Source organism: Physcomitrium patens, chromosome 1 (genome assembly GCF_059467195.1).
Source record: "Physcomitrium patens ecotype Gransden chromosome 1, ASM5946719v1, whole genome shotgun sequence".
Lineage (NCBI taxonomy): Eukaryota > Viridiplantae > Streptophyta > Bryopsida > Funariales > Funariaceae > Physcomitrium > Physcomitrium patens.
Window position 1 is genome coordinate 9,727,194 of NC_143410.1, and position 26,654 is coordinate 9,753,847.

At 33.3% G+C, this 26,654-nt stretch overlaps 3 protein-coding genes across 4 annotated transcripts; all 3 read left to right on the plus strand.

Moving 5' to 3' along the window:
* Window positions 1–5,065: 5,065 nt before the first annotated feature.
* On the plus strand, window positions 5,066–7,276 carry LOC112292608 (protein AE7). Its single transcript, XM_024541300.3, has 5 exons — window positions 5,066–5,378; window positions 5,885–5,990; window positions 6,221–6,320; window positions 6,553–6,598; window positions 6,726–7,276. The coding sequence occupies exons 1-5, from the start codon at window positions 5,258–5,260 to the stop codon at window positions 6,824–6,826; spliced, it is 474 nt and encodes a 157-aa protein (XP_024397068.1). The 5' UTR covers window positions 5,066–5,257; the 3' UTR covers window positions 6,827–7,276.
* Window positions 7,277–7,850: 574 nt separating this feature from the next.
* Window positions 7,851–10,152, plus strand: LOC112292548 (uncharacterized). Of its 2 annotated transcripts, none has more exons than XM_073533404.2 (5): window positions 7,851–8,104; window positions 8,662–8,780; window positions 9,040–9,122; window positions 9,252–9,353; window positions 9,473–10,152. In XM_073533404.2, the coding sequence occupies exons 2-5, from the start codon at window positions 8,696–8,698 to the stop codon at window positions 9,707–9,709; spliced, it is 507 nt and encodes a 168-aa protein (XP_073389505.1). In that variant the 5' UTR covers window positions 7,851–8,104; window positions 8,662–8,695; the 3' UTR covers window positions 9,710–10,152. The 2 variants fall into 2 exon arrangements, with proteins under 2 accessions (XP_073389505.1, XP_024396945.1); XM_024541177.3 differs by lacking the exon at window positions 7,851–8,104 and adding an exon at window positions 8,111–8,415.
* A 13,129-nt stretch (window positions 10,153–23,281) lies between these two features.
* Window positions 23,282–25,879, plus strand: LOC112286028 (glyceraldehyde-3-phosphate dehydrogenase A, chloroplastic). Its single transcript, XM_024527533.3, has 4 exons — window positions 23,282–23,394; window positions 24,094–24,207; window positions 24,363–24,664; window positions 24,834–25,879. The coding sequence occupies exons 1-4, from the start codon at window positions 23,341–23,343 to the stop codon at window positions 25,582–25,584; spliced, it is 1,221 nt and encodes a 406-aa protein (XP_024383301.1). The 5' UTR covers window positions 23,282–23,340; the 3' UTR covers window positions 25,585–25,879.
* The last annotated feature ends 775 nt before the right edge of the window (window positions 25,880–26,654 follow it).

Sequence of the window (26,654 nt, forward strand, 5' to 3'; positions counted from 1 at the left end):
TATGAAGAGTTATATAGTAGCTTTAGAAGATTAAAAGATGTAGATGGAACAATGATTTTAAGGCCTACATCTTTTACAAAAGAATTATTGCTTTTGAAGTTTATATAAAGGAATTATAGGGAGTTGAAGGAGGTGCTTCCAAATCAAAGATAGTAAGTAAGAAATTTTATTTATAGTAATGGTTGGAGCAATAACTTGAGTTTATGGACGAATTTTTGGCTCAAATTTTTTAGAAAATATAATATTTTGTGTTAAAAAGCTATACATATAAATTTTGTTGCATTTGAGCTTATATTTTGTGATATATAAAGAAAATTGCATGCATGTGTATAAAGATAAGGATTTAAAGTGTCTGTTAGGATTTTCAAGATATCTCAAGATCCACAATGAATTTGTAGTTGAAATTTATTATAGAAGTTAATAAGAATACATTAGTACCTTTTGTAAAATTTGAGTTTTTTTGGATGGTCGAATTAAAAAATATGACGTATTGAAGTTTGGAAAAATCTCCACATAAGGATATATAAGGTTTTAGAGGATTTTTTCATATTTTGGATGTTGTTAGTTACTTTAGGCTTATATATTTCGTGTAATTACTCAAAAAAAGAAATTTTATATATAAACTTAAGGTGTCTCTTATTTTGAAGCTTGATTGAATAATTAGTGGCAGCTAGAAACCTAATATTTTTTTGAGGAAAATTCTCTCTATCCCAACACTATGAGCTTAGGTCATGTGGTAGTGGATTACACTTGCAGAAATCACATCTAGATTGGCCAAGGTCATGTTGGCTTTGGCCATGTTATTTTAGGCTATTCTAATAAGAGTCATGCTAATTAAGACAATAGTTTGGCAAGCATACAATGTATTAGCTTTATTGTAGGGCCATGCTATTATAGGACCATTATTGGCAATGAAATTCTTGTTAAATATGAAATGGCTATAGATAGGTTGACTATAAGGACAATAAATGACATATAGATATGAGTGGTTGATGGTGCCATCTATATCTTAGTAGGGATTAGGGCTGCTATTACCACTAGTACTCTATTAGAATGAATGGCCATTGTTGCTATTAAAATAAGTATAGATAAGCCACATAAAGGAGGAAAGAAGGTAGTAGTACTCATCTGAATTATAAGAGATTGTATAAGTATCTTGATAGTATGCAAAGAGCTATTATTATACTAATGGAGGTTGATATTGGCTACAAATATCAGAAGAAGGTAGATATAGCTTGTGAGTTGGAATTTGGGCTAGAAGCGAGGCTATAAAGATATGGATGCTTGATCTTGTAAGTTTGGTTGGTCATGAAATTGATAAAGTAGAGTTGAACAAGGTAAGTACTTGCACAAAAATCAAAGTAGTAGGTATGCTATTCAAAGGATCTTGGTCAAAATCTACAACTTGTAATTGCTTGAGATTAAGAATGATAAGGCAAGATTGTAAGTGATTAGCAACCATAAGGTGTTAATAATCTATAATAGATTATAGATTAATTATTGCAATAGAAAGGTACAGATAATCTGTAATTGAGCAAGGCTTGTAATCAAAATAAAGAATATTGATGTATAAATCCTATGAGGTGGTTATCAAATATTAAAAATTATAGTCTTGTATGTGAAGTGAAGAAAATATTAATAAAATTCTTTTATTAAAAGAATATAGATTGGCTTGTTTAGAGATTGAAAATCAATAAATGTCACCAATTTCAGATGTTTTAGTACTGATAACACATGTATTACTGATAAATTTAATTTATATATACTCAATCTTTGTGAATTGAGCGATTGATAAAAGATTCTTTTTCAAACTTAGAATATATAAGATATCTAAAATCTATATATATTGACTAAATTTAAATCATAAGATAATAGATTCGATGCCTTAAATAATATGAAAACTATTATCTCCTAATAAAACAAATTTTGGTGACGTAAATAGAATATAGTTGTTGAAAAAGGTATTCAAAGAAGCCATATTGTTGCTAGTTCTAAAATCTAGATATCATGGTTGACCAAGAATATCAACATATACTACCATAATAAGATATAATGGTATCTTTGCAACATAAGATCTTCTTGATTTGATTTGTTCATGTGATTTTTCTATTTCTTGTAATATTTTGGAAATTTGTGTTTTTATTTTCCACAAAAATAGGAGATAATATGATTAGTTGGTAGATTGGAATCATTACTTTTATTTTGATTACTTCACAATGTATAAATATCACATATGAGATAATATAATTAGTTAGTAGGTTGAATTAAATCATTACTTTTATTTTGAATAGTAATAAATATACTCTATAAATCAAAAAGAAAAATTAATAATAAATTAACTTGTTGTAGTTAAGTAAAAATATAACCACTAATAGCAACTTTCTTGAAGATATATTATTAATTTTCTATAAATGCATAAATATCTTTATTCTCATCTATAGTTAAATAACAAAGCTTCTTATAGAAATATACCTAAGAAGCTTTATTGGATTGTTTGCAAATATGTTTGATATAATTCTAAATTGAATTTTAATATAGCTAGTTTGTATAGTGTCATAAGTTGTTTAACTCTACAATGCAAAAGTAATTTTGCATGGGTATTGACATCCTTCAAATTCTAGGCATGATGTTGCACCAAATTACTTATATTGAATGCAACCTCAAAGCTATTAATTACTCTCCATATTTCTACTCAACTTATAAGAGCCTCCAATTTAATACTCCAAATACAATAATTACTTAGAAAAAACAAAGATATTAATGGAATACAAGAAGAATTATAAAAAACTTTAGTACTTGGAATTTTTCACTTATACTAAAGAAAATAAAGGGAAATTAGTACTTTGATACCACATAAGAGAAAGAATACTAAAAATGATAATAAAGCAGAAATATATTAATAAATAACTTGATTACATCATATTGATAAAAAAAAATTATATTATCTTGTACAAAGAGGTAGTTGTAACTTTTCCATAACTACTTTGTAACTACCTAAAGATAATTCTATATTTATTAAAATATATTAATTAATTTAATATATATTAATAAATCTAATAGAATTGGTATCTTGTATAAGTAGCTTATGCATGTCAGTTGTTGTAGGTTGCGGATGTGAGCGGCAAAGCAATTTGAAAGGTCAAGGTTGTGTATTAGTTTGAATAGGTTAAATTCACAATTGGTTCTATAATTCTTTTTATAAGGGTGTTTGGAGGAAACAAGAAGTTTGCAAGGAATCTTTGATTGCCATGAGATCTGTGCCCAGAAGACTTATTAGTAGTAAAAGAGTGTTGTTTGACAAGTTTACTTGATAATTTGAAACAAAGATAATTGGAATTGATTCTCAATTTTCTACCACTGCTTAATATTGACATGCTATTGATTGAAAATAAAGCTCATGTACAAGCAAACAATTTAATGGAAATAAGATGTGAAATATTAAAAACTTTATTTGTGATCAATCTACATTCTATGTTGCAAGTGCATTGAGTTTTTTGAATTTGAATTTATACCATTTACTTCAATTGCTATGAGTAATATTGATATCTAAATCTACATGAATGTGATTGGTGTGAAAAAATTGTAGTAGCTAAGATTGGATAAACAATAAAAAATACATTTAATCTTCCATAATAAATATCATTGACTACCTATAATCTTAAATTATTTATTTGATTTTAAGTAATAAAATTTTATCAATTTCTTCTAAACTTTGCATGATTATAGATTCTAAAAATATTTTTGAATTTAAAAATATAATATATTTTTTAGAAGTAAAGAAGGAAAGTGGAAAATGCTTAGTATGGTACAAAGAACCTTTCTTCAAGAAGCAATGTATACATTTATTTTTTAAAAAAAAACCTAAACATAGCAAAGAATGATAGATGGTTGAAATAGGCAAAGTAGATTATGTACCTTTCACTTGTTACTTTGGCTATTATCTATGAGGAGAGAGAAGGGGAGAAGAGAGAGGGATCTTACAAATATTTGACAATATCTTTCTATACTAAAAAAATATTATATATATATAAATATATATATATATATATATATATATATATATATAATACTTATTTACCACTTAAAAAATTTGAAAAACATTCTAATACATGCAAAATATTTTAATACAAAGTGTAAAATAAAAATAAAATGAGTAAACCTCATTCAATACATTTTAATATTTCTAATTTATTTTTAAAAATTATTCTTCTTTATGATTGTAAAAAAATGACATGAATAATAAAAAATAAAAAAATAAAAAAATAAAATTGATATAAATTTAAGTTTAAAAAATGATTGTTATATAAATATTTATAATATAAAATCATGATATGCTCTAAAAATTATGCTAATTAATGCTTATAAGAAGGCAAGACAAGTAGCACCTTAATCTTGTTAATACAAGTTTTGGAATAATTATAGTATTTTCTTGTTTCTAATTTTACATCTAGTTTTTTTTCTAATGTAACCTAACATCTTGTTCTTTATGTATTTTCTTTGCATAATAATTCCTTTTGGTATCCTTAACATACATATTAAAATATTAATTTTGTATTAAGACATATAAAAATAAAACAACATAATTTAAAATAATCACTAAACTATGAAATTATTTTATGAAGTCATATACTTTTTTTGATATACTAAATATAATGGCTATAATTTTTTAATATTTACTTGCTTTAAATGAAAGTAAATCACAAAGTTTTTAATTGATATAATTATTTATTTTAAATAATTGAATTTAAAATAAAACATATCACTTATTAAAATTTGATCAATTATTACTATGATAATTGAATATTTAAAGTTCCTTTAAGTTTTAAATATCAGATTTATCTGAAACGTGATATTTTGATTTAAATATTCTTGTCTTTTGAACTCTGGCAACTGACCGGGTAAAAATCGCTCCGTGGTCGGTGTATTTAGGCCGATATGGCAGGGTATGTTGACCTATGTATCAAATGCCGCCAGTTGTACCATGACTGCCGCAAGGTGACGCCCAGAGACGCTGGCGCTAGTCAATTGGACTCACCGCAACGGGGTTGCTAGCAGCTTTGTACCAAGACAAGCATCAAAGCGAAGAAGGGTTTTAGGGGGTGAAATTTTACCAAAATTTTGTATCTTAGATCCACTTCTACCTGCGTGCTGCACGAATCAATCGCAAGGTTGCACAGCTTGTGCAATATCGGAGAGGAGCGTGTGCCTTGGGGTTGAGGAATAGAATTTTGTGAGGTGATTGAGAAGAGTGAGAGATATGGCGCCGGCGTTGATCAACGCTAACCCGATTGTCCATGAGAAGAAGAAGAGGACGTCTAAGCCACAGGCGAATTATAACGACGCTATACCTGACGTGATCGACGAGTTAGAAATTTTTGATATCCTTTTTCATTTGCTTTCATCAGTGTTAATTGATGGGATTTGTATCATTTGTGGTTTTAGGTCTCTGAAGGCAGCCATCATTGTTGTGGGTTTGTTCAGAAGTTTTGTGTAGAGTGCTAGGCAGAGGAATGGAGAGTGGTTGGGAAAAAAAACAGTGTGTCTTGTAATTTAGTCGAGCGTTGGACGTGCTTGTTTTCGGGGAATTTGAACCGCATAAAATTGCCATATCTTGGGTCTCAGGTGTACAGTTGGGCAGGATCAATTATGCAGTGGTTTGTTTGGAAAAGGCGACGAATTGAATTATTCTCAACAATTGCCGTGTCTGATATTTTATTGATACATCTAATTTTTTGTAGTTTATGATCAAGCAGACGTCTTTTAACTCTCTGCCTTGCTTAACCAGTAGCAAAATTGAATCAGCTTCCATAATGATAAAATTCTTTCATATAGCCAGTATGCCTTAAAATGTGGTGGTTCTGTTAACCTTGACTCCTATCTGCACATCATGTGAGAGACATAACGGATCCTGAGCATCCCTACTCCCTCGAGCAGCTAAACGTGGTGACAGAGGATTCTATTTTTGTGGATGATGCGAAAAATTATGTCAAGTAAATGGCCTCATGCATTTTTTTGAAGTTTGATTGGTTTTCAAAGCAATTATATCTGGTGTTTCATTTTTCAACCTTGTACAAATGATCATATTTATGCATAAAGCTGATTTCTCCTTCTGTAATTCTGTAGTTCTGGTTTGTTGGTGCCTTTGTTGCGCTTGTGAAGTGAAATGGCTTCGTAAAGTTAAGTGGCTTTATTTGGCGTCAAATTTTTGGTGGTTGAGCAGGATTACTTTCACGCCCACGGTGCAACACTGCAGCATGGCTACTATTATTGGTCTCTCCTTGCGGTTGAAGCTTTTGCGTTGCCTTCCGCCACGCTTCAAGGTTTTTGTTCACACCCGAACTCAATTGTACAACTATTGTGTTGCAAATCTCGTGTTGCATAAGTCCTGCACGTTTTATTAGTAATTTTCACTGCTCATTCTTGATGTACCAAGTGTTGATTTCCTTTCATCTATCAGCTGTTGCAGCTGTAAGACTGATCACGTGTCATTTAATATTCCGCATTGAGTCTTATTCTATGCAAGTTTACTTATTCGACGGTTTGGTAAAATAGGTGGATATTTTTCTCGCTCCGGGCTCTCATTCTACTGAAGCCGCAAGTAAGTTCCATCTGGCTTTACACGGGACGTTGTTGGAAAAGCTATTTATGTTTCGAATCATAGGGTTTTGTCTTTTATTAAATTTATTTTTTCATTCTGATTCAAAATTTTGATTTGGACGCTGCAGTTAACAAGCAGCTAAATGACAAGGAGAGGGTGGCAGCTGCTTTTGAAAACCCAAATCTCGTTGATCTCGTGGAAAAATGCTTGGTCTCAACCGAAGAGTAGTTCTGGACCATCCCCGGCAATTAATGTCTTGAGATGCAAAGTAGCATTAGCGTTTTATTCTGCTTTTAGTAATCGTTTTCAGTGTGCATCTGGGCTCGTGGTATTCGGATGCTCTAGATTTTGCATGTCATTTGCACATCATGTAAAATACTTGATAGTGATCTCGCCTTTCAGAGGTTGCTTGTGGATAGTGTTAACTTCCCCCGGGGCATTTTTGATAGTGCAAGGAAAGACTTAAAGCGATTGATGGTTTCCGAAAGCCAGCATGGTTGAGGGGACGGAGTAGCTTGCTATCAGTTGTTCTCGACAGGAGCCTTTCCTTGTTTTGGGGAATGTTTACAATGTTCTAGAAATTGAGGTATCGCTCCATTGGCATGAAAAGGCCATTGTTTTGTTCTTTATATCCTCGACACTCTTTGTGACAGATAACTTGTAAATTCCCTTTCGAGACGAAGTGTATTCCTTGTAATGCGTGCTTCAACGTATCTGTTTTTGGTTCAACGTAGCATGTCGTTCTTTTATTTTGGAGAAGCAACATTTATGTGGAAGTTTTTAGTTGGAGAATGGGGGAAAATCGCCTTCTGTTATCGGTACTCTTCCAGTATGGACCTTCACCACATGGGCAGTGATTCCCAACTGCTGGTGATGTAAAAAATGAGTGGACATGTAACTATCTGGACTTGAGCGTGATGGCATCAGCCGAAGTCCCGGGTGTCTTGAGAGCTCGTGGGGGTCTCATGAGCGGTCCAAATCAGATGAAAACCCGGGCATCGCTCCCCAAACCTTGTGTGGCCATCGCTCTTCTAGTAGGTCATGCAAGAGTTCATGACCACAGGACCTTTGGGTGTGAAAGGGAGCAGGGATTCTTGATTTATGTTCACGGGTATCAAGGTCATGTGTTCTCCAAGGATGTAAATGCGAACAGGTGCATCTGATGATCGTTGTCCAACCTCTGTAGGGAGCGTCACTGCTCAACGTTCGCCTTTGGGATTGTGGTTCCGGATTTCAGATGGTTACACTTCTATGTTTGTAGAGAGGATTTAACATCATGTTTCAAACTTCTCAGCAAATCCATGCACTTTCGTCATCGAAGTTATCCATTATACGAACCGTTTCATCAACCAATCGTTAGTCTGTTCTCTTAAACCGTTCCAACAAGCATGGACATTTGCCAGGAAGGTAGACGACCGCACACAACCTCCAGCCTCGGTTGAGATCTTGTAATACAGTTGAGTTTACAAGGTCCGTTGAAGTGGGTGAATGCGCAGCTGGCTTTGGGTTAGTTATTATCCGCGTTGTGCTTCCCCTCTTCATCATCCTGTTCTTCACATCTTTACCTGGAACCCACAGTTGCGATTTTTCGCCATCGGGGATATGATGCCCTGAAATATTATTTTAGTCTGTTTTTGGCAATCTTTCGGTCTTCGAAACTATACACGATCCAACCACTTTGGCGAATCTTTTGTTGTTAAGCCTGCTTCTTCAAAGCCCTTTGAGGCAACATATCTGAAAAGGAGAGAGAAAGTGGGTAGAAAGGTAGCTGTGTTAGCATTTCCGGTGATACATTTCGAGGTGATGGGTATCTTCAGGTTAGCCACCCCGTTTTAATGCATCGTAACAGCGTTGGAAGGATGTCATAAACCGGGCATTTGAGCAAAGCATATGTTTCACAAATCTATCAGTAGGCCAGCTGCAGCCGTTATTATGCTGATATTCGGTTTCGAGTTTGACAGACGTGTCGAGAGAGATATTATCTCAGTCGTTCGGTTGCCTTTGGATATAGTTTAGCTCTGCATCCATCAGCACATTTTCTTAAGGCATTGCACTGGCTGCAGACAGAAGCAGGCCTTGCCAAGGTCGGAGACAGCCATGCTGGCTGCCGCAGATCTAGGTCCAATTCACCTTAACCTGGATAATTACCGGCTCACTTTTGAAGATTGTTCGTGGACTCCAGGTGCACGCCAGTTAATCCTCGTGAGACTAACTTTGCTTTAACACGTTCTGGTTCTTTTGAAGCCTGCGTGCTTTTATTCTGTATACAAAAATATTCATTCTGCTTCTTAAACCTCGTAAATCTGGAGAGTGAGTGCACCGACTCACATACAGCACAAAAATTGTTAAAATCGGTCCCTCAAGTTTTGGTTTGTAATGCCCATCACCTATTTGGAGCATACACCATCTTTCCCCAATTATTTGTGTTTGCAATGTGTCAGAGTACGATGCCCCAGAAATGCCAGAGGGCGTTGGTTCCGTAGAAGAAGAGATTTGCAAGCTTCGAAGAGAGAAGCGAAGGATGGTACACAATCAACCAACCAATCAATCAATCACAAAGCTCCAGTGGCGATCCTACACTGGTATGGAAGTTACTTAAGCAACTGTAAATGCATAACACAATCCATCTGTTGTGGTGAACCTGCGTAAACAGAAGAAGGATCTCGACAAATTCATGGCGCAAGCGAAGGAGATGAAGGATTTGAAGGAGAAGTGGAACTTGCTAGATTTCAAATACCAACTTCTGCTCGACATGGTACAGATTACTTCAAGAACAAACCTACCCATCCAACATATAAACCCTGTTCGCAACATTGGGGGATAATTTTGGAAAAATACGTTGAAATCCTACCGAATGTTGTCTTGTGAACGCAGTGGACCATGAGGGCATTGGATGAGAAGGAGGAGTGTGAAGGAAGCTATAGAAGAAGACCCCACTCCACAGGCGGCATGTCACTCAGCCGAGAAGGCTCCCCGAAACGATGTTCCCCAAAACGGAGCTCCCCGAAACGCAGCGGGCGGTATGAGATCACTCCTCCTTCGAGGAGGAACCGCCATCCCTGTTGCAACGACGATCCCTCGCCTTCCAAACGAAGCGAGCGATGCCATTAAGCAAAGCAAGTTTTGCCGCGGGAATGCAGCCAGTCTTGTGGCTGCTAGAGAGTCGGTTCTGTATGTGTGTCGGTGCCGGCGTCTCGTCTGCCTCCAGACATGATCATCTGGTAACAAACAGGAGAGTGTCGCGTTGACACTAACCATCAACTCTGTTTTTATTTTTTGTAATTTTAATGTTTGGGAGTCTTTGTATGATCGAGATGACAGATTAGAATGAAATCTCTAAAACATATATTTGGATCTGTGATGTCCATTGATTGATTGATTGATATATATATATATATATGTATATGTATATATATATATACACACATATGTACATGAAAGGATATAGCCAAGTATATTAGTTGAAGGCAAAATAATAATAATGATTGGAACACAGGTATGCAGATATATGTATTTTTCTAAAATTAAGGTTTTGGACTTTTCTTTTTATATCATTCACTTTGAATTTCATTGCAACATCTTAGAATGGTTTTATTATTTTTATGATAAAAACTATCTTATTAACATTGTTTAGACTTTACATGCAAGATTTTATGATCTTAGTAATAACATATGTATCTATAGATATATAGATTATAGACATTCATATATATTTGCATATGTTATTGTTGGAATGGATTACAAATGAGCATATATAGAATACATGCAATCTAACAAAAAAGATACATAATGTAAGTGGTTCACCTTAGAGTTGAAACTATGACCAGTAGAGAATACATGAATGAATTTGATTTCACTAAAGAATATGCTCATTGTGCAGCAAAGTGATGTTTGTATGAGGTTTGAATGAAATCTTTAAAAAACCATCACTAACTTTAGTGCCTTTACTAAGCTAGTTCTAAATTAGACTTAGATCAATGCACAAAGGTGATGCCCTTGCATCCTTGCCAAGTACTATTATTGTTTTTTTTTCAATCCAAGCTCTTGACTGAAATTTAGAATCTAATACTTCAAGGTGAGCACCTCTTCTTGTCAACCTTCACCAATGGAGACCGCTCACTTCTCCTTATCTTTGCATTTTCAAAAAACCATTAACACCACCATCTTTATGCACTTCAACATAACATTCTTCAAAAACTTGTCCAACCTCATTGAGAAGCTCTTTATCATAGCTCAACCTCTATTATTCTTCACTATCACCCATTGTTGCTTCTGCATAGGCACCACCAAAACATATCACCTCATCTTCACATGCCCAATGGTGGCCCATTGTCCAACCATTGTTGCCATACTCTTTGTCGCATCTTTGCTCCAAATGACAAACTTCAATGCTACATAGTAAATATGCTTTGGTACTAATTGTTAGAACTAATCACAAATGTGCATATAAAAGAATAGATGCAATTGAGTAAAAAAAATATAGAATATAAATGATTTCTTTTAGAGCTAAAGCTATGTCCACTAGAGAATATATACAAGAATTTTATTTCATTAGATAATACACTTATTGTACAATATAATGATGTCTATACGAGATCTAGGCAAAATTCTAAAAAAAAATATTCCTAATTCTAGTATCTTTATTAAATTAGCTCTTAATTGGATGTGGATCAATTTATAAAGGTTCTACCTTTGCACCATTGCTAAAAAAAGGGGCTAAAAACAAATCCTTCCAACCTCTCTCTCCCCTCGTTTTTTAGAACTACCATGAAGGTTATTAGAAATTGATGGACAAAGTCCACTAATAGAACTCATAGTGACATAATACAAGACACATATTAGCAATTATATCTTAATTTTTTTAAAAGAAGGCTTTCAACAATATATTTTTTTATATATAATCATTTTTATTTTAAGATATTAGTTAAATTAAATTTTTTTATAGATAGAAAATCTAATATATTATATTAAAATTCTTCTAATAAAATAATTTGAATTATTTATGAAAAAAATATTCTAATTTTAAATATTTTAAATATATTATATTTCGTATGAAAATTAAATATATAGTAATTTATATATAGATATAATTATATATATAGTTTGATTATAAAAAAATATACATAAAAATAATAAATATTTTTTCATACAAATCTTAATTTGTTTAACGTATTAAACTTAAAATCAAGTTTTTTTCTTTTAATATATAATTATGAATAATAGAAAATTTAAAACTAAAATTTTATATTTACTCTACTTTTGAACCATTGCAAATTGATTTTTACAAAATAAAACTATTACTATATTAAATCCTCTATTAAATTTTAATTCTATTATTTTTACATGATATAAATTATATTATAACTTTGATATATATATATATATATATATATATATATATATATATATATATATATAAATAATAATTTTAAGTTAATTTTTATGTTAAACCAATTTTCATTAAATCCTATATACATTTCTAAAAAATATTTACTTTTATATTTTAATTTCAAAATAAATAAATATTTATAAAAGAAGAAGTAAAAATTTTAAAATATTTTTTATCATTGACATAAAAATAATAAAAATATAAATAAATAATAAAATTATATATTTTAAAATTATAATTTTTTATTTTTTTTCTAATAAATGAAGACCTCATTTAAATACAAACTATAGCATTAAAGACTGTTAAGTATTAGTTGAAATAAAAAATATATATATATCATAATACATTAGATCTAATAAAAATAAATATTAGTTTTGGAAATCAAAGATTTTCATCAAAACTTAAACATCAAATTTTCAGCTGCATATAATCTTAACAAATGTTTTAGAAAAGATCTTTCTAACACCACTAACAATTAGTTACAAACCATAGACATGAAAAAAGAAAATAATGAAACAAAAGACCAATAAAAATTATAAAGAAATAAAATAAGGAAAATATAGGCTTTAATAGCAACAAAACAACAAAATCTATTCTAATAAAATCCAATTGATATAACTTAGATAAAGATTTTAATAGTACCATATACCAAATATATTAAATAAAGTTTTTTTAGCTTAAAGAAATCAAAAAGATTATTGAATAGAATATTAAAAAAAAATACGTAGGTACTTTTAATTTCTTAGAAATGCACAATAATAGATTCAAATTTATAATCGAAATTTTTAAAATTCCTCTTTATTTGACTTGTACCAAAGTTTGGTATATTTGAATATGAAAATTCATGTTTAAGTCCTCTAGATCTATGTCTACAATTGTAAATCATTGTACTTAAAATAAACATGATTTCTTAAAGAAATATTATTATCAAATTATTATTAATCATCTAAGTTGCAACAATGCACAATAATCTTTTTGTACTAGTATATATGTATTAAACAACTTGAAAGATAGACCAAATCCTTTGACAATTGAAATGAGACTCAATTATACTAAACAACCACTACATCAACTAGACTTAGGTCTACTAGATTATATTTTTGCAAGATGGTTATATCTCTACATCAAGTAATATTACTATTTTCTATTCTAACAAAAAAAAATATATTCATATTATTAAAAAATTAATATAAATCTAATACACATATGTATTATTTAAAGATGGTAGTGAGCTTACATAGAATTCTATCGCTAATACATATTACTATAGTATAAAATATACATATATTATAAAAATATATAGAGGCAAGAATGAGCCATTTTCACTCTTGTCATCTCCTTTCTTGCTTCTAGTCTAGATTTAAGAGTCTTTAGTTTCCTTGTCTTTTAGTAATAGCTATTTCAATTTTTTTTTACTATACATATTACTTTATTGTTGTTTTGTCACTTTTCTTTTAATACAGATTTTTCAGGTTTATGCATCTTCTTCCAGTTCATTTCCTTGACACATTGACAAGAATATACTTATAATATTAGAGCTTTGTCTTCTCTTGATTAAGAGTGGATTACTCATTTTTCTCGATAAAACATAAGCATATTAGAAGTTGCAGATTATTCTCTTCTAAAATAATATTATTTTTAGTATCTTCTTTATTCTTAAGTCCCTTCTTTTGCTTGTCTTAAGGAATATTAGACATTTATTTTCTAAGTATTATTATGGCAAAGCTTATTGAAATGAAGAGTACAATGGCATAAATACAAGAGTAATTGAGGAAGTTAATACTTGCAATACATCAACTCAATTTACTACCACAAGAAGCAACAAGAATAGCACAAAGTAAGGATATAGATATGATTGGAGCTGCTTCAACATCTGTACTCAATCATATCCCTTCTCCTACAGTAGAACATCCTTCTAGTATTAGAGAAACAAGAAGTTTTATGGCACAAGATCCAAGTTTCAAGGATTTATCAATCAAATCTAACTTGTGATTGAACTTCAACTCTAAAGCTATCAAAATCTAGAATCACAAGTTAGATTCATTGGTACACTTCTTTCAAGTTTAGTATTATTATCGTTTTCATCTTTTTTTGAATGATAAGATCCAATATTAAATGATTTGAAGGCTTTTTTAGTGGAGTTTTTATTCATGTATGAAAAACATGATACAACTTGTCTTGTAATGAAGAAGATTTGTATTTTAGAATAAAGCAATCAATCTGTAATATCATATGCTTCACAATTTGATAACTTACAATTAATATCAAGTAGAATGATATTGCATTTATTAGCCAATTTCTCTATGGATTACAATATGAGGTAAAGAAATTGATGTTTAACTTATCTGATCCTCAAACATTAAGTTACACAATTTTCTTTGCTGTAAAATATGACAATAGATTTTTCAAATTTCAATCTGAGAGTCAGATAAGTCGGCCTCAATGTTACCATAATTTAATAGCAACAGCAATGCCTCCTCAACTCATACATTTAAAAGTAGAGGATATGCAAATTGATGTGATATGTTTCAAACCTCTTATTGACTAAGAAAAGACTCATCACCATTAGAAAGGATTGTGCTTATATTGTACAGAACCTAAGCAGACTACTCAATATTGTTCAAAGAAGCAACGTAATTATAAAATGAAAAGTATGAATGTTAAAGAAGATAATATATAGGAAAATAATTTTGTCTAACTATAATACAGATCATGTCACTCGAACCTTGTACAATACCTAATGAAGGTCCTATTCTCTCCTTAGAATCCTCTTTTTGTTTTATATTAAATATTATTTTAGGACCTATACATTACAAAGCCTCTTCCTTGTTAGATTCAAGAGTCTCAATATATTTCTTAGATGAAGAATTTGCTAAAAGACATAACATATCTTTAGTAAATAAAATTAAAAATATTCATATAAAAGTCATAGATAGTCGCCTATTATCTTTTAGAGATGTTACTCACAAAATCCTTCTTATAGAAGTAATAACTAATAGTTATAATAGCTTTGTGGTATTTAATATCAATAGATCTCTTTTTAATCCAATCATTTTAGTAGTTAAAAAAATACAACCCTTGAGTAGATTGGATTTCTTGTACTCTTGACTTTTCTAAAAATATAACTAAGAGTATTATTAATCAAGTAAAAAATCACAAGTCTAGTATAATTAAATATATGTTTGTAGATGCAAGAGCTTTCTTGTATGTTATAAAAGAAGGATTATCTTGTGTCATTTATGCCACACCTATTTCTAATGGTGCAAAGATTTCAAGTAATATTCCAAGTCAATATTAGGATTTTCAAGATGTATTTGAAAAAAAAAATGTGGATACTCTTCCAGAACATTGTCCCTATGAATGCTCAATTGACCTTCAAGAAAGAGTAAAATTGCTATTTGGAACAATCTACAATTTATCAAAAAATGAGTTGGCCAAATCCAAAGGGTATATTAAAGAAAATCTAGCTAAGAACTTCATATGCCATTCCAAATCTCTAATAGAAGTTTTAATTCTATTTGTAAAGAAAAAAGATAGATCATTGCGGATGTATATTGATTATCAAGGACTCAAAAAGATCACCATCAAGAACAAGTACCCACTACCTTTAATATTTGGACTTCTTGATCAGTTGAATCAAGCTAAGATCCATACAAAAATAGATCTACGAGGAGCATATAATTTGATATATATCAAAGAAAGAGATGAATAAAAGATTGTATTTTGAACTAGGTACAGACATTTTGAATATAATGTCATGCCTTTTGGACTTACAAAAGCACCAACAGCTTTTCAACATCTTATGAATGATATTTTTTGAGAATTTTTAGACGATTTTTTTGTCTATTATCTAGATGACATCTTGATCTATTCTAAGAATACAAAAGAATATGAATTTCATGTTTATCATGTATTACAAAAATTAAGAGATACAAGACTCTATGCCAAGTTAAAAAAAAGTATATATTTTATACTACTCAAGGTGACTTTTTAGATTATATCATTTCAAATAATGGACTTATGATGGATCCTAAGAAAATTCAAATTATTATGGATTAGAAGATCTTAAAAATGGTCCGAGATGTCCAATATTTTATGGGATTTGCCAATTACTATCAGATCTTTCTCAAGAACTTCTCTCAAATTGCAACTCTACTCACATGTTTGACTTGTAAAGACAAACTTCAATGGAATCAAGAAGCAAAAGTAGTATTTAAAGTTTTAAAGACAGCCTTTGTTTTTATACCAATCTTGTATCATGTTAACCTCTTGTAGAATAGATAAATAAACTTTGTGGTAAGTTACTGGTTGGTTATTGACAACCTTGAGAATTAGACTGATGGTTAGGCAGTTTAGCTGGTAACAGTAGGTTGTTAGTAGAATAAATGGTTAAGAATTCAAAGGATCAAAACCTTTGAAATCCGATGGCCAATGGATCATCTTTTTGGTAGGATAAATAGGTTGAGGAAAGAAAGTTCGAGAGCCAGACTAAGAGTCGTAAGTCGGAATAAGCTTGGTGCTACCTCTTTATTTTCTTTATTATTTGCTTATGAAGAATGGTGATTGAGAGAAGTATTCTTAAATTGATAATCATAGAATGGATTATTGGTTGAATTAAGACGAAAGTAGTAAGCCTCGGTGTTTTGTAGTTTGATACTTGATTTCAGATAGCCAGAATATAGTCAATTGTGACACTAGTAGACCTAATTCATATAACCAATTTTTCCCCGTGTTCAAACCCATCTCTATTATTTCAATTGCTTTAGTCTACTAAAGCTTGAATGCAATGAGAACAACACTTCTCTAAGACATTCTTTATAGAAACAAATACATTGGACTTTACTTTGAATGCCATATTATCACAAATAGAAATAGATGATAAACTTCATCTAATAGCTTTTTATTCAAGAAAATTTTCAACAACCAAGATTAACTATGAGATCTACGATAAATAGCTTCTTGTAATTATGGATTCTTTTCAAGAATAGCGTCATTATCTAGAAGGCACTTCTACTCCAATCACTATGTATATGGATCACAAGAATCTCAAGTATTTCTTATGAGTTCATATTTTGAATCATCTCCAAGCTTGTTGGATCATGTCTTTGTCAAGATTTGAGTTTAATATCACTTATTGGCCAAGAAAACAACAATGTTTGTCTAATGTAATTTTTAGACATTCTTATCTTATATCTAAAGAGAGAAATGCAGCTTTTGATTAACAAAGGAAAATTTTATTGAAGCCAAAATAATTTCATCTCTGAGCAATGAAATCAACATTGACTTTTGATTCAATTTTTCTCAAACAAATTCAATCAAGTATGTCCTTTAATTCTCTTGTTTATGATATTAAGAATACTTCTTCTAAGTCTCGTGATATTTCTAAATTTGAGTTTAAGAACAACCTACTTTATTTCAAAGGATGCTTATATGTGCCACAAAAAGAAGCATGTTTACATGTTCTTCAAGTACATCACGATTTTTTAGCAGTAGGACATTTTAGATACTACAAGACTCTTGAGCTAATATCTAGAGATTTTTGGTGGTTGCAAATGTGGAAGGCTATAAAAGACTTTGTTCAATTGTGTGACATTTGTTTAAGGTCAAAAATTCCTAGGCATCAACCTTATGGACTTCTTCAACTATTACCTATTCCAAAACAAATATAGTCTTCTATTTCTATGGATTTTATTATGGATCTTTGAGTCTCAAAATCATGTGATTCTATATTTGTGATAATAGATCATTTTATCAAAATGGCATATTTTGTACCATGTACAAAACCTATCAGAGGTGAAGAAATTGCCAAGCTTTTCCTTGACAATATCTATCGATATCATGGATTGTCAAAAGATATTATATCAACTAAGAAGACTCAATTTATATCAAGATTTTGGAGAACTCTTTTTAAGATTTTAAAGGTGGACATAAAGCTTTTTTTGTCCTTTCATCTTCAAATTGATGGATAGACAAAGTATATAAATCAAGTTTTGGAGCAATACTTAAGGTGTACCATCAATTATCAACAAGACAATTGAAGAACCCTCTTGCTATTGGCAGAGTTTGCTTATAATAATACAATGCATTCTTCTATGCAATAAATATCTTTTTTTGCCAATTATGGTTATCATCCATGATTTGATACTTTTGAGTTTTTAAAAGTTGATAATCTTACAACAGAAGGTTTAAAAAATCATTTGTCAAAGCTACATGCAACAATGAAGGTGTAATTAAACGAAGCTCAAGAACAACAAAAAATCAACATAGATGCCTATCAAAAAGAACAACCACAATTCAATGTAGGTGACAAGATATAGTTGCTTCATTGTAATATCAAGACTACTCGTTTTTGTGATAAGTTGTACTACCACAAGCTTGGACCTTTTTCTATTTGTGGACAAATCAATCCAATTGTTTATCGAGTATATCTACTACAAGCAATAAAGATCCATCTTGTCTTTCACGTATCTCTTCTTGAATCATACAAGACTATGAAGATACTCAGAAGAAGACAAGCTTTACTTCTTCCTATAGAAGTGGACAATAATCAAGAGTTTGAAGTAGAAGAAATTCTAGACTGAAAGAGATGCCAAAATAAATTAGAATATCTTTTCCATTGGAATGGATATGATATTAGTGAATGTACATGGGAGCCAATAAAGAATCTTACAAATATAGCAAAGGTGGTGGAGGCTTTTCATTGACAACATCCTTCCAAATCAAAATAAAAAATAGTAAGTCTTTGCTATAAAAGAAATAAGGTCTAGGGAAGATTGTATTTTATCTTCTATCTTTTTTTGTAGCTTCTGTATATTTGTGACGCTAAGAAGATGGAAAGCCAATAATTATTAGATTCAACTCAAGAGCTTTCATTTGTGGACTTATTAGACAAGATATTGCAATTGTTACAACTTTTAAGATGACAAAATCAAGATGAAGTTCTTCAAGAACAACATATCCTTCTTCAAATAGAAGGTGAAATACAATAAGTTTGATATCACAACCTTGGAAGAGACTCTCAATGTTTGATAATTTTATTAGAAATAAGAACAATTCCTAATGGTATTTCAAATATTTTATTTGAAGCAAGTTACGAAGGCCTGAACAATGACCAAATAATAGGGTGGTCTTGTCGCCCTGATATGGGATACTATCAATGGCTGAGAGGGCCTATCAACTATCATCAAAGAGAACAAAGATTGAAGAATGTGGCAAATACAATTCATCGCATCTTAGATTTTTTCAACATATAAAAATCGCTTCTCATGGAACTTATCTCTAGAAGGAGAGATAATATCACGAACATATACATGTAAACCAATAATTACCTACATGATTAGATAAAAGTAGGTAAAAGTAGATTAATTCCATAATAACTTCTATAGAAACTTCTTAAAAGCTTTATAGACACTGCTTTGACTTTATAGGTGTCTATAATTGACTTTTTAGATTAGAAACATGATCAACAAGTCGGCCATGTGCCACACATATTGGTAGTTAGAAGAATAAGCTAATTGTGTGGCCCACATGTAAAAAACTTGTCTTATAAGCTAAGGCATGTATCCTCCAAAGTCAACATATATTAGAGGTCATATAGAACATTGCGACATAGCTACTAGTTAGATAATATATATAGAGGCAACAATGAAGCCCTCTTCATTCTTGTCAACTCCTTTCTTGCTTCTAGTCTAGAGTTAAGAATCTCTAGTTTCCTTCTCTTTTAGCAATAGCCATCTAGTTTTCTTTTAATATACATATTACTTTATTTTTATTTTGTCACTTTTCTTTTAATAAAATTTTTTCAAGTTTATGCATCTTCTTCCAATGCATGTCCTTGACACAAAGCTAAAATTATATGATATATTATTCGCCAATGCATATAATACAAAAGATTTAATTCTAAAAATTTTTAAAAAATCTTAAATGCTCAAATATCTAAATGATTTTTAAATTATTTTTACTTAAAAATTCGACTTTATAAAGCAATATCAAATTAAAAACTAAAATAAAAATAATTATTTAAAAATATTAATAGATTATCTTTAAATATACATTATTTGACTAAATATTATTTGAAATAGATTACAAATTCTAAGATTTAGAAATATTTTTGTAAAGTATAGAAATTCATTACTAATAATTTTAAGTTTATGTAACTTTATTAATTTTATTCTATCACTAATTTTTTCTTATTGAATAAAAACCACATATTTATTTAGTTGAAAATACTATGTTATAAAAAATTATTATTTATCTATACAAGATAAGAATCTACCAAATTAAAGACATCTAATAGAAACATTTTAAAAATATAGATAGAATACAAATTGGTTAGCTTAAGACTTACTATGTTAGTTCCAACTAAATCCATATGGAAGTCTATTCTATTACAACTTATTACTTAATAGACTTAGGCTCTACTAAAAAAGCTATAAGAAATGCAAGTAAAAAAATAAATAATAAAAAAATAAACTATATATTTTGATATGAAATATTATTTTAAAATATATTAATATTTATTATGGAAGGACTAATTAGCAATAAGTTTTAGATTCAATACAAAAAAAATCTTAAAATAAACTACATTACTCAAAGAAGTTTGAAAAAACCTAAATCAAATAAGATAAACTAAGATTAAAAAATTTAAAAATATATTTAATTTGGAATGATACCTCTTCTCTTCTTCTCTCACCATGGTATCACACTAGAGACTAAGTCTTCTACAATAAATTGATCCTTATTTAATCAACAATCATGTATACTTTTTATATTTTAAAATATATAATTAAATAAAAAAAATGTTAAATAGATCCAAGCTTTTACAAAAATTATCCACCCATCTTAACTATCATGAAAAAAACAAACAAACAAACAAAGAAAAAAGAAAAAAGAAAAAATGACCTCTAGATTCATTTCACTAATAATAGATCCAAAACCAATGAAAACCAATCTCATTCATCATGACTATCATATTGTTCACCATGGACAAGTCTATTTAATATTCCTCTAAATAAATGATGTGTGTGTATATATATATATATATATATGTGTGTGTGTGTGTGTGTGTGTGTGTGTGTTTATTCATATATACACACTCAACCATTTTGTTTATTAATAAATATATTTAAATACCCACCCATTCTAAATAAATGATGTGTGTGTGTATATATATATATATATATATATATATATATGTGTGAGTGTATGTGTGTGTGTGTGTGTTTATTCATATACAGTGTCAAACAAAACCGAGTACAAAATCTGAAGTGCCAACTTTCAAGAGCAATTACAGAAATTTCAATGATTGCTTTATAAATTTGAAAGTTACATGGAATAATACACACAGTCTTGTACACATGTACAAAGTTGCACATCAAATTGATAACTAAACATCCTTCTACAAAGTCAAATCAACAACTATGTCTTGTACTCAGTATTGTTCAAAGAAAATCTTCAAACTTCAATATTTAGTCCAATAACCTTTTGCTTCCAAAACAGCTGAAATCCTTCTTGGCATACTTTTGTATAGTTTCTCACAATCTTTTGCATCAAAACTAGGGTAAATACTACAAATATTCTCCCACAATTCTTGAACACTTCTTGGCCTTGGAGTGACTTGGCTTAAACGCTGTTTGAGAAGGGTCCAAAAATATTCCATTGGATTCAAATCTGGAGATTGAGTTGGCCATCGAAGGAGCTGAAATGGCTGTGAAGCGAGCCAAAACTGAACACTTTTTGCCGTATGTTTGGAATCATTATCATATTGAAAAACCACCTTAGTAGGATCTAAGTTGTAATTCTGTGTGATACTTTGCAAGTAGGTTTCTAAAATTTTTTTTGTACAAGTATTGCTCCATTCTACCTTCAATTTGATACCAAGCACCCGGCCCAAAAGCAGTCATAGAACCCCAAATCATAATTGAACCACCACCATGTTTGACAGTTTGACTAACATGTTTAGGTCCAGGTCGTTCTCCTTCTCTCAACCAACACCAAGACCTACCATCTGAGTTGATTAGGTTAATCTTTGTCTCATCACTGAAAATAACCCGTCTCCAATCATCAACGGTCTAATTTTTGTATTTATGAGCAAAACTCAACCTTGCAAGAATATGTCTTTTGGCAAGTAGAGGCTTCTTTTGTTGCACACAAGCACCCAAACCAGCTTCTCTCAAACCACGCCTCAAGGTGATGTCTGAGAAGTGTTTACCTGTTTTTTCTCGAAGTTGTTTTGCAACTGCACTTGCCGTTTTGAGACAACCAACAGTAACAAGGTGCACACCAAGTCGCTTCTCTTGCTCTCCTAAAACCTTTGGACGTCGTCCTCTTTGCTTTTCTATTTCACCACTAATCTCCCTCCTCAGATGAGCTACTGAAGACTGACTCATTCCAAGTGAGTCTGCAACTTTTTTTGTAGAAACACCACTCCTAAGCTGCACCAATGCTTGGTGCTTCAATGATTCACACAACTGAGGCATAGAGATACAATTGACAAATCAACTTTCACTATAGATAGTACACAACAAGAGCAATACAACAAACAAAAAATGCCCTCAAATCTTGCAACAAGGAGTGTACATTGAAATTTCGAAATTCAGCAAGAAGAAGCAACCAAAACTGAGTATGCACGTCTGTGTGCTTCTACAACACTTTTCTCATAAAACCTACCTCAAATGATAATGAGATTTTTCATCCATATAGAGGATTGGATGAATACACACAATAAAAAAGTAATTCTATCAATTGACTTATGTGTCAGTTGGAAGGATCAATGAACTATGAGTGTTCAGATTTTGTACTCGGTTTTGTTTGTCACTGTATACACACCCAACCATTTTGTTTATTAATAAATACATTTAAACACCCACCCATTCCATAAGGCTTGGTAAGGAAGGAAGGGAAATGGCGGGTACTCCGGCAGCACAAGAGTAGAATGTGCCCAATTGCAGCAGCACCGACGTGGATGTAGGGCGTGGAATTTGTGAGGACTCGGAGGCATGGAATGGATGTGAGGTCGGGAGGGCGTGGGTTTTCATGTGGAAATCAGGGCCCATGTCCATGACTGGTGGACACCAGCAGCTGGACCCCTCCACCGTGGATGTGGCGAATGCCCCCGCAGCGTCCCACCCGCGAATGGATGACGGATAGAGCTTGCCGCTCTCGCCCGGCCCGGCCCTGCCCCGCCCTTCCCCCATCTTATCTGATTCCAATCCCCGCTTGTGGCTTGGAAGACCTTCGCCATGGCACATATCAAGCACCCGTGTACCCCACCTCCCCTCCGTAGCATCATCGACCCCCATTGCACCCCCCTCCCTCTCTTGCTCCGGCAAGCCTCTTGCTGGATCTCTTCCCCATGGCTTCCACCGCGTTCGCCGCGGCCACTGCACCCAGCTCTGCCTCCCTCAAGGTACCATTCGTCTCCTGTACTTGGCTGCATTGCGTTTTTGTCGATGTCTGTGGTCATGCATTTCTCCTGGAGTACGTTGATCATGTCCTAGTGGGGCGAGGTCATGGATGCGACGCTAGTAATTGTCTGAGCAGTGTGTTAGAATTCCTTTTTCTTGGTTCAGTTAGTTGAGAATGTGGGTCGACGAGTTCGTCTTCGTCTACAATTCGTGAAATGCGCACTGAATTGCCGTCGTTTGGTTGATTGGTTCGTCGTTATGTGTTGTTGAGATTGGTAGTCGTTGTAGGAGATGCATTGTTGTCCATAGTGGGTGCAGGAGATGGTATTCGGCTGAGTCTGTTCTAGGTGGTTCTATAGTTGATGCGGTTGTGAGATTTGGATTAAAAGCTAAATGAATTGAAGAATCGAAACCCAAATCCAGAAGGTGGTATTGCAAACTTTGGACGCTACTGCACGGAATCTACTGATACTTATTAAGTATTGAGTGTTTTGCATATTATATGGTCCAGCTCCTATGCGCATCCTTATCTATTCAGGATGCGATTCACTGAGAAGGATGTGTTGCCTGGGTTTCGACGCGAATTATGAGTGGTGCAACCCAGAGGCTTCGGAGACAGGGTTGCCCAAAGATGTCTGGAGCATGGAATTATTTGCTAGTCATTCCGTATGGACCCGAACTCACATTTTTTGTTTCTGCAGGTTGCTGGATGTAATGGATTCTCCGACTTCTCCGGAATGAAGAGCACCAACGCTGTCACATTTGGCAAGCGCTCCGATGACCTCGCCACCATTGTATCAGCTCAGTCCGCAGTGGTATGACATTTGAGTTGCGACTAATTGACTTCATCTTTGCGGTTCGATGAGTCTTCCTCATTTTGTACGCTGTGTAACGTGAATCAATCTTGTTATGAAATCCAGTTGCTGGTGCATGTTCACATCGGTTAATCATTTGACTGGTTGTGGTGTAGGCTGCCAGCTCCGGCGCCACCAGGGCCGTCACCGAGGCCAAGATTAAGGTCGCCATCAATGGATTCGGACGCATCGGTCGTAACTTCGTCCGCTGCTGGCATGGGAGGAAGGACTCACCCTTGGATATTGTTGTCATCAACGACACCGGAGGCGTGAAGCAGGCGTCTCATTTGTTGAAGTACGACTCCATGCTCGGGACATTCGATGCCGATGTTAAGGTGGAGGGCAATGACGCCATCAGCGTGGACGGCAAGGTCATCAAGGTGGTGTCCGACAGGAACCCACTCAACTTGCCATGGGGGTAAGTACGCGTTGATGACTCTACCCCCGGCCATTCGCTGTAGGATCTCGTACTGCTCAATTCCTGTATGTCAATGTCTCATTTCAACCTCACATCCACCGAGTTGAAAAACAGTTCACGAATCATGAGCTGACAGTGCTCACACGTTGTTGTTGTTGATACTCATCAGGGACATGGACATCGATCTCGTCATCGAGGGAACCGGAGTGTTTGTGGACGAGGCCGGTGCTGGCAAGCACATCCAGGCTGGAGCCAAGAAGGTATTGATCACCGCTCCAGGCAAGGGTCCCATCCCTACCTACGTGGTGGGAGTGAATGAGCAAGACTACAAGCACTCTGACACCATCATCAGCAACGCCTCCTGCACCACCAACTGCTTGGCACCCTTCGTGAAGGTGTTGGATGAGAAGTTCGGCATCATCAAGGGTACCATGACGACCACTCACTCATACACCGGTGACCAGAGGCTGCTGGATGCGTCCCACCGCGATTTGAGGAGGGCTCGCGCTGCTGCTCTCAACATTGTGCCCACCTCCACGGGAGCTGCCAAGGCCGTGGCGTTGGTGCTGCCCAACTTGAAGGGCAAGATCAACGGAATTGCCCTGCGTGTGCCAACCCCAAACGTGTCGGTTGTGGACTTGGTCGTCCAGGTGGAGAAGAAGACCTCCGCCGAAGAGGTGAATCAGGCATTCAGGGATGCCTGCAACACCGACCAGCTGAAGGGTGTGTTGGCAGTGTGCGACGAGCCACTCGTGTCAGTAGACTTCAGGTGCACTGATGTGTCATCGACCGTGGACTCATCTTTGACAATGGTGATGGGAGAAGACATGGTGAAGGTTGTTGCGTGGTACGATAACGAGTGGGGATACTCCCAGAGGGTGGTTGATTTGGCAAACCTTGTTGCTGAGAAGTGGCAATAGATCTCTTCATGTAACAATTGCAGGCGAAGTTCAATTTTAGTGCAGCTGCAGTCCCGGATTGATTACTTTGAATCTGGATGTCGCTGGTTCTTTGTATGGTTTTACGTCACTCCTATTTATCCTAGTGTAGGTCCGATGTAGCGAGTGATGGAATGGTTCAATACTCGAATAGACGGGTTTGCAATTGCAAATGTGTCTTGAAAGTGGAAACGAACTTCAAATAGTGCGTCCCAACCTGTATTAATTCGTCCATCTAATCTATCCGCCACCTCGAAAATGGGAATTTTTTTTCTTACTTCAACTGCCTACTGTCTGCATAAATCTCGCCTTAAGCCCGTGCATTCGTCGGAAAATTTTCCTTATTTTCAAATACCCTGATCATGTTGGAGACTTACGAAAGTGCTGCGAAAGTGACAGTACCCTGTTTCTTATCACCACATATTCTATTGGCTATTGTTAAATTTCTGTGATATATCCATCCAGACTACATACTTAGCTGCCTCGTACACAATCCATATTCACACCATGTAACTAATCACATAACATCCAGTACTTTGGAGAGAAAAAGAAGACAACTTTCACTTCTAGATGTTACCATCACATCCTCTTTAGAGTGTAAGAAAATAACTTGAGAATAGATTTCGTAAGGAGAAATATATTAACAAGAAGTAACTTTTTTTTTTCAAATTATTTGAATTTCTTAAATTGAGTATGGTAGACATCGTCGCACCGTCACGAAAAAAAAAAAAAAAAAAAAAAAAAAAAAAAAAATGTTGCTTTTTCGATGCTTTTCTGATACTTTGCTAGCTTTCGACCACAAACACTGTCCTCTTTTGCATGCTTATTCTTTTTTATGTCGTCTTTCCAGTGCTCTGACGATGTCTTTTGGACCACTGCACGCCACTGCAGAGCAAGGTTCATTCTATGCCTTAGGCTTCACTTCGGCATAAGCTCAGGCCCGAGAAATCACAATTCGAACCAATGGTGTCGGTTATGCTCCACACGGTCATCGGTTTCCGTGGTCACATGGTCCCCAAGTCCTAAAGCCGAGTCGGGGAGGGAACAGTTAA